At 44.1% G+C, this 15239-nt stretch overlaps 1 protein-coding gene across 7 annotated transcripts in view; it reads right to left on the minus strand.

The window, feature by feature from the left end:
• The window catches only part of LOC123765886 (protein bric-a-brac 2), a 146750-nt gene that overhangs the window by 56111 nt on the left and 75400 nt on the right, over window positions 1–15239 (minus strand). The window contains exon 5 of one of the 7 annotated variants that reach the window (XM_045754737.2): window positions 11050–13069. The exons of the other annotated variants lie outside the window; for them this stretch is intronic. Within the exon in view, the coding sequence (XP_045610693.1) occupies window positions 12797–13069 (273 nt within the window). The 3' untranslated portion in view covers window positions 11050–12796. Of the gene's footprint in view, window positions 1–11049; window positions 13070–15239 lie in introns of those variants that run through there. 7 annotated transcript variants of the gene reach the window in all.

The raw sequence follows: 15239 nt of genomic DNA on the forward strand, positions 1-15239 counted from the left end.
GTAGGAGGTTGGAACAAGATAAGTGAGAAGGTGGTGGAGGCCAAAACCGTCAGTAGTTTCAAAGTGTTATATGACAGAATGCTGGGTAGACGGGACACCACGAGCGTAGCTCTCATCCTGTAACTACATTTAGGTAATTACACTTAGGTAATTACCTTCTAAGGATGCCCAGCCAACTGGACCAGCACCCAGTACTAGCCATAACTTACCTGGGAGTAGCAATTGAGCTGTACAGCATAGTTCTAATGATATAAATGTACAAAGTGTAGTTTAACCCTTGGGCCGCTAAGGGTCATAATGGCTTCAACATCCACAAAAAGCAAAAAAAAAAAAAAAAATCCAAAAAATCTTTCGTCTTATATAATTGTTCATTTGTGTTCCCTGATCACGGAGAAAATAAAAAAAAATCGTAGGTGGCATATTTTGGGCGCAATAGAGCAGGGAAGTCTGGCAAAAACACCAGCATTGAATGTAATGAAACGCCATTATCTGGGTGAGTCCCGGAGGCTCCCCGGAGCTATCCAGGCTGAATGGATATGTATAACTTTCTGGCATCAGTCAAAGTGCTAGGAGTTCTTGCCTACCGGGGACCACGAGCCAGAACCTGGCCCCCTTAGAGAGGCATGAGAAGCAATGGCCTATAGAAACCCCCTTGTGGTTGGGAGCATTCTATGTCTGCCATCGACCGGGATAGGCACCCAGAAAGGTAGGCGCCCCAAAACAAACCCCTATTCTGGTGAAAATATTACTACCGAAAGCCGAACGAGTGGACAGAACTCCCAAAACAAAAATTATAAAAGTAAACAAAACAAAATTATAAAACTAGCATGACGTCATCACGTCGCCGCGCCACCGTCTGCGCAACCCCCCCTCCCTGGGAGGGGGAAGGGGGAGCCCCAGACCCTCCACGCCGGCTATCCAACTGGCAGTTCTTGGCTGATGGGATTACTGGCTGGTCGAGTGCCTCTGGCTCCGGTTTTTGTTTCAGTTCTGTGCCTTGTGGTGTGGACTGTCTCTACCGGTGGGGTGTGAGCCAGGAGTAAGATTCCACGGTACTCGGGCTGCATGCGCCTAGGGCTATCTTCCCTAGGTGCCCTGTAAGTACTGCCCTTGGGGCTTGGGGCCACCTTCCACAAGTCACCTTGGGTTCTACCTCCGCTGTGTCCTTTACTGCTCCGTACTGGGCTGCCCTTGGAGTCGGCTGGGGTTTTGTTGCCCTGGTTTGTCTCTGGGTAGGTGGTAGTTTTCGTCACTGGTAGAGGCACGGGGTACTGCACAGCTAGTTTTCACCACTGACAGCGGCTGGCTCTGTTCCGCCTGGGTACGTTGTCTTCTTGCGGGGTTTTTCTTTTGTTTTTGCCTGGTGTGGGGGGGGTCTGCCTTTATGGCGCCAGCGAGACGCAATGAGCAGTTTCTTTCACCCTATGCCCCTGTTACCTAGCAGTAAAAATAGGTACCTGGGTGTTAGTCAGCTGTCACGGGCTGCTTCCTGGGGGTGGAGGCCTGGTCGAGGACCGGGCCGCGGGGACACTAAAAAGCCCCGAAATCGTCTCAAGATAACCTCAAGATAACCCCCATTCCTGTTCTAGGTGTTTTTCTTTCAATTTCTTCTGTTGATGGTACTCCTCGCTTGGCCCCCATGAGTGGACACGTCCTGGGGGTTCAGCTTTTAGCAGTTTGTTGGTAGACTTGGGCGCCGGTTCGCGGCAAGCCTGGGCTTCCCTTAGCATGTACCAACGGCTAAGGGCCCTGGAAAAACCCACAGGGGGCTCCGTGGTCCTATAGGTGTGTCCACGGAGTCCCTCTCGCGTCCTGTGAGTTTGACGGTTGCTCTGTCCCCTTGTCTCAGGGTGACACTCACTGGTTGTGCCTCTGCCATGCTGCGTGTTGGGTCATTGTTTCTTGTGACCCGGAGTCGTACGACGGGTGTTGTCGGTACGTACTTTCTTTCACCCAGGCCACTGGTCATGATAATCGGGTGCAGGCGGCTGCGGCGTTGCTTGCTGGGTGTAGGTTGCTGCAACGTTCTTGGTTGTTTGCTGCCCCGGATGCCCTGAGGCTGCCCCGTTTTGGTTGTTGGGGTCCGGACTTGGGGGTGGGGGTTGCTTCGGTTCTGGCTCCTTCCGCTCCTTGTCCTTCCCCTTCTGTTCTACACACTTCCTCCCTTGCTTCCTGCTGCGAACTATAGGCGGGTTTCAAGGTTGGGGCGGGGTCTGGTTGGGTTGAGACTCAGGCGGTCTCGGGGGTTTTCCGTTTCCGGGGTGGCGGCGGAGGCATTCGAGTCGATTCCTCCAGCCGTGCCGTATGGGTCTGACCAGTGGGCTCCCTTCCTTAGTGTTTGCACAGCTGCCCCGGCTTTTCCTTGTCTAGCTGGGGTTTGGGGGTGCGGCTCGGCTCCGGGTCATGCCGTCGAGGATCCCCGGGGTTGGAGAGGGGTTGCCTGGGGGGCCTCGGCCCCGTTTGCCCCTCTTGGGTCTTTGTACCCTTGGTGAGGGGCTGGCAGTTCCTCAGAGAAGGGTTGTTCCTTTCCCCCCTTGTGTTCCTGTTGTTTTCGGGTATTCCCCTCCCTGGGTTCGGTTCCGTGTTCCTTCAGGGTTCGTCGGTCCCGTCGTTCCTGGGGGTGTGTTTCACCCCCTTTTCCTTCCCCTTTTCGCTCTTCCGTTGCAATACTGTTCCCTTCGTATTGTTGTCCCTGCGTGTCCCTTGATCAGGGGTGCTTGTCGTGGTTCTCGTTGGTTCGCGAGTCTTTTCGTACCTTCCAATATTTTTGGAATGTCTGTTGATTTCCATCTATTTATGTATTGCATGGTCTAAGGGTTAAGTGACACAGTATACGTTTACTTCAGTAGTGGGATTCTAGTGGTTTGTACTTTATGTACAGACTGTAGTGTATAATGTACATTTGTTAGAAAAGTTACTGTTCTTTAAAGAATTTATATTCATATCATATCTGGCACTCTCAGGGTATTGAGGCTAAAAGTCTGCACTACACAACTGGTAAGGTAAGTACAATACTGTGAAGCACAATAACAATTTATTTCAATGCAATACAAATTCTTTGTTATTTAAATTTTTCACCGGGCAAGTGTTTCATTAGGTACATGTATTAATGTGGATTTTTTTGGGGGTGGGGGGAGGGAGTTATTGGGGCCGGACAGATGGAACAAATTCCGCAATGGGACGAATCGGTTTCGCCCCATATAGTTCATTCAAGTGAGGACACACTGTACAGGACATATTGTTTGAAGATGATCATATTAGTGATAATAAAGACTACAGTCCTGTTGACCAGACCACACACTAGAAGGTGAAGGGATGATGATGTTTCGGTCCGTCCTGGACCATTCTTAAATCGATTGTGATGAGGGAAGGTGATGAAGACAATAAATAGGCAAGAGAGAGGTGAGGAGCAAGGCAAAAGGTACGAAAGGTAAGGTGTAGTAGAGGGGATAGTAGTAGGAATAAGAACTGCAGAAGGCCCATTGGCCCATACGAGGCAGTTCCTATTTATAACCACCGAACGAGAAGGGGATAGTAATAGGAATGAGAAGAGGATAGTAAGGGAACATAAGAGAAAACAATGGACAGAAAAATAAAAGGAAAGAGAAAGAAAGATAAATGGAAGGGTAAGCTTATGTTAGGTCATGTTTGTTAGAAAGATTAGAGCATTTGAGTATGTACTGTGAAAGGGAAGAGTCAACAGCAACAAAGCCCGGACTCAAGTTCACGTTGAGCACGTTGTGTATTAGAGCCGATTCAACAAGACGGCGTCTGTGTAGAGTAAAGGCAGGAAAGATTATTTTGGAGGAACACCAATCAATAGGATGATTAGAATCCCTCACATGACAGAAGAGAGCATTGTTTGTGTTCTTTAAGTCTGTCATTAAGTGTACGGCCAGTTTCGCCAAAGTATTGGAGAGGACAAGACGAACAGGAAATAGAGTAGACACCAGCAGCATTAGAAGGAGGAGGAGGAGGAGCAGTGTAAATTAGATTGCTACGAAGTGTGTTAGTTTGTCGAAAGGCGAGCTTTATGTCAAGAAGACGAAAGGCATTAGTAAAAGTTTTGAGTTCAGATATGAAGGAAAGGTATAGTACAGTGCTACTAGTGTTGGAAGCAGGTTTAGGATGAAAGAAATTTCATTTAGCTTGAGAGTAGGCACAGTTGATAAAATGCAAAGGGTAACTCAAGGCAAGAGAATGATTTGTAGATAAAGGCAATATCAGAATCAAGAAACTGAGGGTCGCTGATGCGTAGAGCGTGGAGGAAGAGAGAGACGAGGACACTTTTCTTAACAGAAGGAGGATGGTAGGAAAAGAAGTGAATGTACATGCCACTATGCATGGGTTTGCGGTAGACAGGGAAAGAGAACCCGGACACAGAGCTGTGAATGTCAAGAAAAGGAAGCAAGGAATTAGATTCCCATTCAACTTTGAAATGGGTAGAAGGTGCCAGATTGTTAAGAGAGGAGAGGAAAGGCTGGAAAAGACTAAGCTCATGAGGCCATAAAGGAAAAATGTCATCAACATAGCAAAGCCAGAGAGAGGGACGCACATCAATATAAGGAAAAACAGTTTCAAAGTATTCCATGTAGAAATTAGCAAGAACAGGGGAGAGAGGGGAACCCATAGTGATACCGAAAGTTTGAGTGTAATATTTACCGTTGAAAGAGAAAGAGTTAAGAGTCAAAACAGAGTCTAATGAGTTCGAGGAAAATATCAGTGGGAAGCGGGAGAGGAAGAAGGCCCTCAGTCGCTTTCTGTCTAAGGAAAGAGAGAACGTCATCAAGCTGAACATTAGTGAAAGGTGGGCAGGGGAAAAAGTGCCAAGGTAAGGTGTTAGTTTTTTTCCCCTGCCCACCTTCGTCACTCTCAGAAAACAGTCTAGTTTTCTCATGAAGATATCCACGGTTGTTTCGGCAATATTTCTTATAGTCGCTGGTAGGACGTTGAACAACCGCAGATATCTGATGTTTATACAGTGCTCTCTGATTGTGCCTATGGCACCCCTGCTTTTCACTGGTTCTATTCTGCATTTTCTTCCATATCGTTCACTCCAGTATATTGTTATTTTACTGTGCAGATTTGGGACCTGGCCCTCCAGTATTTGCCACAAATATATTATTTGATGTCATCTACGCCACAGACGATGACAAAGCCGTGACATCACGCCCCATTTACTGGACATGACTGCAGCCAAAGCAAGTACATTTGTGCAATATTTTCAACATATATGTTATCAGGGAAAGGGATTTAACAATTTTGGAATGAAAAAATTTTTTTTGCAAAGAATTTATTTTTGGCACACCACGGGTGTACAGTATCATATTTTAAGGCAGCACAGCATGGTGGTTAACCCTTGGCCAGAGCTAATTGTATATATACCATTTTGGTGTAACTACCTACATGGCGCACATTGTATATATACTTTTTAAAGTACTGTAATGCGTAAAATTTAAAAGTCTGACTGTAACAAGCTAAAACTTGATTTAAAGAAATTATAGATCTCAAGGGTACCACTAGTACCACGTGGTTTTGCAAACTTAGAGTGAGAGAGTAGTTTACCTGACATTGGGAGAGAAAAGGTCACTTGCCAGGGATTAAGGGATTAACAAGTTCAGAAAAACAAGATGGCTGTCTCCCTTGTATTAATTCAGCAAGTAATGAATATTTCAACAAATACAGTAATTACAGTAATAACCAACCTGGTTTAAGTATGTCTTTTAGGGTAACATGAGTGTAGAATGAAGATCAAGCTTCGTATACTGTCAAAGAGACAGTGACGTTATGTAGAGTAGGGGGACTAGTTTATGACGTAGTCTGGGTCAAAGGTAAAGCGGCGAGGAGGTAACCACAGCCTCCCATATTATTAATTCATAAAGTATAAATTCAGGTCCTAGTCAATATTGTAATTGGAAATAGCCTTTCCCCAAGATGCCTATAGAATTATCATTATAGTTCCAATAAGAATTCAACCATCTGGGTTGGCTAGTAAATGAGATTAGTTTTGTTCAATTAACCTTGCTTGATAATTTAATAAGCCTGGGAAGCATGGCGGAGTGATATTAGCTAGCCTGAGTGTTGAGGAGAGGCGGCTAGGTCAGTGTGGGTTGCGACTTCCTGGGAGGTCAACATCTCACTCTCGCCAGAGGCAAGGCAGAACATCGAGGCCTGGCTGTGGTATTTTAAGGTATCTGTGTCTTGAGTTATTACAGTGTAGAATCCACATTATTCGTTGTAGTCAATTACGAATTGCCTCAGGAAAATATTCAGTTAGGAAGTGTTCAGATAGGGTTTTATTAATTTTTATTTTCTTTGATAATCTTTGTTGAATAAATTTTGTTTAGAATTTATGGTGTTTAGTGGAATTCCCCGCCCCCCCCCCAACTTTTATTATACTTTCTGTTGATGGGCTCAAGCCCCATGCTTGGGACTACCCCCCTCTGCAAGCCTGAGCAGTTATTCAATACCTCAGATAATCCCTTTGTACTTTGATTTAATTCCACACTTAACATAAATCTTATCCCTCCTTTTCTGATAACTGGGGGCTCCATTTTTTTGGATTTATGCCTAATTGTATCATGCTTCACCGTCAAGTGGGAGAATTACTCAGTGGGTATAAGATAGCAGGTGGTGGCGGTGTAAGTCATAGCTTGCAGTGTAGCATCAAGAGGTACACTATCCTCGAGCCATGATATCTAAATGATCAAACGTTTAGATCTTGAGGAGTTGAACTGCAGGTTACACAGCAGTACTCTGGTCTGTAGATTTACTTAATAATGACCAGCATTTAACCTGTGAGGTTAGAGGTTGCCCCGGTTACATGATGGCTACATGGAGTTCACGTCAGCTTACGGAACTTTACCCCAGGGCTACTCAGCTATTAATAGCCTTCAACACCGCCAGGTGGAAAAAATAAAAAAAAATAAAAATATTTTTTCGTCTTATAAAAGTATTCATTTGTGTTCTCTGACCACGGGAAAAAAAAAAAATTGTAGGTGACACACTTTGGCCGCAATAGGACGTGGAAGTCTGACAAAATTGAGGCGGTGACAGAGTAAGCGTCAGAGGCAGTCAGCTCCACCCATGCTATCAGGTAAGAGTTGCCACAAAGATGTTATTACCTAATTATTTCAATGTCTCTGATTTTTTCTCTGTTTTTTGCAGTAATATTATTCAATAGCGTGTAGTGTGATATACAGTGCTGGGAAGATGGGACACCACGAGCGTAGCTCTCATCCTGTAACTACACTTAGGTAATTACACTTGGGTAATTACAGTATTTATATAATAAAACCAGCGTTGAATGTAATGAAACGCATTTTCTGGGCAAGACCCGGAGCTCCCAGGAGCTTTACCAGGCTGATATGCTATATCTTGAGATTATCTTGAGATGATTTCGGGGCTTTTTAGTGTCTCCGCGGCTCGGTCCTCAACCAGGCCTCCACCCCCAGGAAGCAGCCCGTGACAGCTGACTAACACCCAGGTACCTATTTTACTGCTAGGTAACAGGGGCATAGGGTGAAAGAAACTCTGCCCATTGTTTCTTGCCGGTGCCCGGGATCGAACCCAGGACCACAGGATCACAAGTCCAGCGTGCTGTCCACTCAGCCGACCAGCTCCCTACCTTGAGGGGAGCCACCAAAGTCTGCTAATGTCAGACTTTGGCATCAGTCGTGTGTATGGAGTTCTAGGGCCTACCAGGGACCACGGCCAGAACCTGGCCCCCTCAGAGAGGCAAGGGGAGCAATGGCCTATAGAAACCCCCGTGTGGTTGGAAGTATTCTATGGCTGCCATCGACCAGGTCAAGGTTCCAGAAAGGTAAGCATTCCAAAACAAATCCCTATTCTGGTTAAAATTGCTACCAAAAGCCAAACTAGTGGATAGAACTCCCCAAAAGAAAACAAGCAAACTAGTATGACGTCACACGTCACCGCGCCGCTGTCTGCGCAGCTCCCCCCTTCCCGGGAGGGGAAAGGGGGAGCCTCAGACCTCTTACGCCGGCTATCCACCCATCAGTTCTGCGGCTGATGATATGATGAGGGTGAGGGAAGAGTGGGGGTGAGGAAAGAGTGGGGGTGAGGGAAGAGTAGGGGGTGAGGGAAGAGTGGGGAGTGTTTGGTTAATATGGTTCACATGTTGTGTGGTCCACTTGTCCACTTGGGTGATCCAACTTGTCAAATGAAGGAATTATTAATTGTAACCTGTGATAGAATGGGCACTAACACAGTAACTAACTTGGAGTGCAATAACACAATGAACTTTATTTCATTTTAGTTATATAAAATATATCTTACTTGAATGTTACTCGAAATATTACCAACACTTCAACAACTTCGGAAATACCGGAGCCCCATAAATAATGACCTGGGTACATCCCCATATAGGCCGTTAAATCGAGAGAATACTTATATATAATGTGTGTGTGTATATAGTGTAATAACTATAATGTGTGTGTATATAGTGTAATAAGTATAATGTGTGCATATAGTGTAATAAGTATCAATATTTATGTTCACCATAGTGAACTACTAAGCTGGTATGGTGAGTCCAGACAATAACAGGTTGCCACATAGAGTCAGCAGACGACACTACCTCCCTCACCAAGATTACTCCTCCCACCATACTATGCACAGCGCAAATTATCACCACAATCCTGCTATTTTCAGAATCCTGGTCATTTTTATCACAGTCAGGGGTCTTCTGTAATACTATTATCGCTAAATAATGGCAGTTACATATATATTTTAACAATTTTAAGCGATGTTGTGGTCACAAGCTGAATAGCAGTGCTGTTAGCTCATACTGCATGTGCCAGCCTTGGTTGCTCACTCAGTACTGAGGCTCTCACACCCGGGAATGTTACCCATGATTTTTTTAAATGACATCTGTTTACCAGAGCCCTGAGGAAGCTGATGTGAACCCCATATAGCCGCGAGACATTTAAATCGTGTGCAGCACCCTCAATTGCATATACGGTACAGTATATATACAATGTGGGCAGTTCAGAGACATTTACTCAAATTGTATATATACAATTTGCACAGTTTAAGGGTTAATGAAACGAGGAACTTAAATGAAACACAGGGTACAGGACACAATCAAACCTACTCATAGATGGAAAGCAACATGTAAAAGATCTGGGAATAATGATGTCTGACGACCTGACATTTAGTGAACATAACCGAGCAAATATAGCGTCGGCCAGGAAAATGATATGGATGGATTATGAGAATGTTCAAATTCAGGGACCCCACAGCAATGCTAACACTACAGTATATAAATCACTAGTGCTGTCCCGTCTTGAGTATTGCTCGGTTCTCACTTCCCTTTCAGAGAAGGAGAGATCTCTGAATATGAGGGAATACAGAGAACATGTATGGCATGCATAGTTACGATAAAACATCTGAATTATTGGGACCGTCTCAAAGCTCTCAAAATGTACTCTTTGGAAAGGAGACGAGAAAGGTATCAAATAATATATACAATACATGGAAGATACTGGAGGGCCAGGTCCCAAATTTGCACAGTAGAATAACAACATACTGGAGTGAAAGATACAGAAGGAAATGCAGAAAAGGATCACTGAGAAGTAGAGGTGCCTTAGGCACAATCAGAGAGCACTGTCTGAACATCAGGGGCCCACAGCTGTTCAACACCCTCCCAGGAAGCATTACAAATATTGCCGGAACAAAGGTGGATGTATACTCTATGGAACGAAGGTGGAGGCACTTGGACAGGTTCTTGCAAAAAGTGCTGGACCAACCAGGCTGTAGTGGATATGTGGGCATGCAGGCTGCTCCAAGCAACAGCCTGTTGGACCCAGTTATCACTAGTCGAGCCTGGCCTCAGGCTGGGCTGAGCTTTAATAGGCCTCAAGTAACTCCCGAAACACTCTCTAGGTATGCTCACATCAGCTTCCTGAGGGCTCCAGCAAACAGGCGCCATTTAAAAAAAAATTGTGGTTACCATTCCCAGGTATGAAGGCCTCAGTACTGAGTGAGCAACCAAGACTAGTGCATGCAGCATGAACTAACAGCACTGCTGTTCAGCTAGTGACCACAGCATCGCTTAAAAATGTCAAAATATATATGTAACGGCATTTATTTATCAACGATAAGTGTTACAGAAGAGCTTGACTGTGATAAAGACTGTGTACAATGTTCAGATATCAGTGAACACAATGTTGTTCAAGATGTTCACAGCACTAGTCAGGTAGCCACAGCACACTGCCATTGTTTAGTCTAAGAATCTTGAAATGACTACTTATGTTTCTTTGCAAAATATACTTTTGGAAAATTATTAATTTACAGAATTTAGTGACCAGGATTCTGATAATAGCAGCATAGTGGTGATAATTAGTCATATGCGCAGTGGAAGAAGGAATCTTGGCAGTGAGATGGTGTCGTCAGCTGACTGGTGTGTGGTGGCCACTATATTGTTTGAGCCCACCATACCAGCTTAGTGGTTCGTTATGGTGAACAAAAATGTAGATACTTATATATAACGTGTGTGTGTGTATATATAGTGTAATAACAGCAAAAACAGTATGCCAGGAGGAGCCATTTTGGTGCTCACAACTCAATGGCTGTGAAGTGGTGTCATCTGCTGGCTGGTGTGTGTGACTTGTGTCATGTAGTGAATAATGGCCACTATGCTGTTTGGACACCATTTAATGGCTGTCCAAATAGGTCCAAACCATTGGACATCCAATAATGACTGGATTAACCACCTGTTTAGTACAGCCATTATTGCAATAATACATGTAAGTTGTTATGAATAATGTTTCTGATTCTGAAAAATAGGACTCAATGGAAATAATGGCAGCTATGGTATGATCAGTTTAGGCTTGTGCAGGCTTACCAGAAACTAAAGTTCATGGGATATCCGAGTTGCCTTATGTAGGAAAGGAGGGAGACTTCCATCTTTCTTCTTATGAAAGAACAAGGAATACCCTTCATTTAAATTACAATAATTTATAATTAGAGAAAATACAAAATATAATTGGCACTTCATCAAATAGAAGGGGAAATTACACAACTATTTTGAATTGGGGGTTCAAAAAACTAGCTAGATGCATGCATTACATTTATTTAAAACACATGAAATGGTAACACATACAACAGGCAAAAATGATCGCTCGCCAAATAATATATTGTTCTCAGTGTCAATGGGAGAAAAGCAGAGATATACACCTCAGAGCATCCCCCCCCCCAAAAAAAAACACCCCCCTCCATCTGCTAGATGCAGGTCCCCTCCGAGTGGTGGAGTGTAGAGATTGAATAGAGGCTCTCAAAAGTGCAGGAAAGCTACTTCACAATCTCTACCAATACACAACTCAATACACTGCCAATTTAAACATTTACTACAAAAAAATATAGCAAACTGGCATTTAATAAAATAGAAAACAGCTGTCTGCCCCTAGAGATCACACAACATCTTAGTTAACCCAAACTAAGTCACCTTCACATTCACTCACCCAGTATTCTGCCTACGTTGAATAGAGAGGAGGGGATGGTCTGCAGCTGACAGGCAGAGTCCCCCTGTCCGGCTGACAGCCTGCCTATGATATGCTGTCTTCTGCTCTGCTCTGCTCTGCTGGGCTATTCTACTATTGCTCTCGAACCTACAGCTCCCTGGGTTTTTATTGCGAACCTAGGAGCTAAGCTCCGCCCACAAGTAGATAACCCCAGGCCATCTATCAAGCCACACCGTAACCAGTGGCTTGTTTGAAGGACACACCCGGCTATTACTGGTTTTAACAGAACCGAGGTCAATTTCACACAACCTGACCTCAGGTCAGTTTGCTGTCATTAGATGCTTAGCAAACATGCTGTCATGTTTTGCTTAGAGGTGTGAGTTTGGGTCAGACACGCTGGCGCCTCTCAAAATCCTGTCTCGGTTGACTCACATACTCTGCGAAATCTTAAATCTCAACTAAACACCTTTATGGTGTTACATCCCTGCATGATGGTACAGTGGCACCCCTGCCTCATGGTACAGTGGCACCCCTGCCTCATGGTACAGTGGCACCCCTGCCTCATGGTACAGTGGCACCCCTGCCTCATGGTACAGTGGCACCCCTGCTCATAGTACAGTGGCACCCCTGCCTCATGGTACAGTGGCACCCCTGCATCATGGTACAGTGGCAGGTTCCATACGCTTAAGACGTGACAGTAGCCTCAACAGACAGACTCCAGCTCTCGCCTTCCAACCTACTAATGCACTTTCCACATAACTTCTGATATCCTGTATCCGTTGATGGCAAAATTCATATACTGTGTTTATGTTGGGAGTTTTTACATGATCAATAATTATATTCTTAATACTCAATGTTTTAGTGCTGGTTTTTATTCTATCAAAGTGGTTACAACTAAGTCAATTACCTAGTTATTTTTCTAGAGCTGCAGATGTAGATAACGTGAATAGTTCCAGAATGCACAACTCCACTGTTATTTATTACCTTTCTTAAACACAGTATTTAATGTACATTATTCTTTAAGATTATAAGGCAATACAATGTGTAGTAACACAGAAGTCAGAGGTCAAACACCTTCGCACACTACTAGATAATTTTATGCTTGTGTGCCTTGAAAAGCTGTCCCATTGACAGTCACAGTGATCTGCATTGATCTACAGATGCCTCAGACTAAGATTCATTCACAGGCCTACATATGTCTTCACAGTTAGGTCATGTGAATTACATTCACAGGCCTAGAGACGTCTTCACAGAAGGGTCATAAGAGTACGTTCACAAGTCTGCAGATGTCTTTACAGTTAGGTCATAAAGTACATTCACAGGTCTACAGATGGGCTCAGAGTTACATTAGCTGTCGTCCAGCCATCTGGACTGGGTGGATGATTGTGTTTCCCAGCTTTAACAACCTCGTTACCAAGTAGGACCAAACGTCCCGGGCAGATTCTATCAGTACACCTCCAGTAACCACTGGTCCCGGGAATTCGATTTTTTATGTAAGCGAAGCCTGCGACGTATAGCTGCTTGTCTTTCCTGCGAGAGGTCCCAATCTTGAGATGGTCTGTGGTGGCCCCACTGTTTAGCTGAGGAATCTGTGGCCACCAACAGAGAGCAAGTTAGACATGTACGTGCATCTGCACACACAACACACACACACACATGAACAAATATGCACAAACACCTTTGGTAATAAATAAATGCACTCACTAGCTCAGCCACCCACTGCAGATTATTTTCTACTAATTGTAACAAGCAGAAAATTTAAAGAAACATGTGGAAAATAACATATACAGTGTAGTCCCAATTTATTAGGATGGTGACAGAGCATATAATTTAAACTACAGATTAGTATAAAGCAAAATGCATAGAATAACTTGACAGAAACTACTAAATAAGAAACAAACAGTATATTTTTTTAACTGAAGGGCATGCATAACAAATTCACCTGGCTTTCATGATATATGGATGGGTAGAGTACATCTATCTAGACCTTAAAATAATGCATTTGATTGAGCACAACAGAGGCTTTTCTGGAAGTTGGAACACACAGAAGGGTGACAAAGGCAATAAATCAGATAGGATGAATATCACAAGTGGAATCCAGCAAGGTTCAGTACTATTACCAGCAATGTTCACCTGCTTGATGGGGGTTCTGGGAGTTCTTCTACTCTCCAAGCCCTGCTCGAGGCCAGGCTTGACTCGTGAGAGCTTGGTCCACCAAGGTGTTGCTTGGAGCGGCCCGCAGGTCCACATATCCACCACAGCCCGGTTGGTCAGGCACCTCGTGAAGAAAAATATCTAATTTTATCTTGAAGATGTCCACGGTTGTTCTGGCAATATTTCTTATACTCGCTGGGAGGATGTTGAACAACCATGGACCTCTGATGTTAATAGTGTTCTCAGATTGTGCCTATGGCACCTCTGCTCTTCACTGGTTCTATTCTGCATTTTCTTCCATATCATTCACTCCAGTATGTTGTTATTTTACTGTGTAGATTTGGGACCTGGCCCTCCAGTATTTTCCACACATACACTATTTGATATCTCTCTCGTCTCCTTTCTAGTGAGTACATTTGTTGAGTTTTGAGACAATCCCGATAATTTAGGTGCTTTATTGTGTCTATGTATGCCATATATGTTCTCCGTACTCCCTCTATTTCAGTAATCTCTCCTGCTCTGAAGGGAAAGTGAGTACTGAGCAGTAATCAAGATGGGACAGTACAAGTGATTTAAATAGTACAACCACTGTGATGGGATCCCTGGATTTGAACATTCTTGTAATCCATTCTAACGTTTTTTTTTGCTGACACAATACAGTGGTTTCTCAGTTTTCGTATTTAATCCGTTTTCAGAGACAATACGAAAATAGAAAAATATGAAAACCGAGACGAATTTCCCACAAGAAAAAATGTAAATTGAATTAATCTATTCAATTAATCATTAGGAGGGCTGACAGCTGAGTGGACAGCGTTTCAGATTCGCAATCCTGAGGTTCCGGGTTCGATCCCCGGTGGAGGCGGAAACAAAAATGAACAGTTTCTTTCACCCTGATGCCCCTGTTACCTAGTAGTAAATGGGTACCTGGGAGTTAGACAGCTGCTACGTGTTGCTTCCTGGAGGTGTGTAACAAAAAGGAGGCCTGGTCGAGCGGGCGCTAGCTAAGAGGACGCTAGCTAAGCCCCGAAATCATCTCAAGATAATATTTTTGTATGTGTGGAATAAGGTTAACTAAAAAATACATTTTATACAGAATACTACTCATATTTTTCATACACAAAATAATCTGGTATAAATACAAACCTTAAATAAAATGAGTGAACATTTAACTGCACTTTACCTTTACTGGGGATTCTTGGTGGCGTATGGGAGACGGTGAGGAGGGAGGGAGGAGTGGTGTTGGTGTATGGGGGAGGGAGAGGAGGAGGAGGGAGGTGGTGGTGAGACCGTTCCCTGCTCAACTTAAAATGCTTTCATATCTGCATCACTGGTTCCAGATTTTCCTTTCAAACATTTCACTGCGTCTGTTATGTGGCAGTCAGTCAGTCAACCAGTCACTTAGTCACAACATGTCAGTCAAGCATTCACAGGCAGTCATAACCAAAGGCAGTCAAGCATTCACAGTTATAGTACCAACCGGTTAGGCATTCACATTCAGTCATACTACTCATCATCACACTGAAGAGTCACACTGCTGTAGGTTCCAGGATAATTCAAATTATCTAAGTGTCAGGAGTAGGGTGAGGGTTGCAAGTGGTGTCCCAG

Source organism: Procambarus clarkii, chromosome 37 (assembly GCF_040958095.1).
Source record: "Procambarus clarkii isolate CNS0578487 chromosome 37, FALCON_Pclarkii_2.0, whole genome shotgun sequence".
In the NCBI taxonomy this organism is placed as follows: domain Eukaryota; kingdom Metazoa; phylum Arthropoda; class Malacostraca; order Decapoda; family Cambaridae; genus Procambarus; species Procambarus clarkii.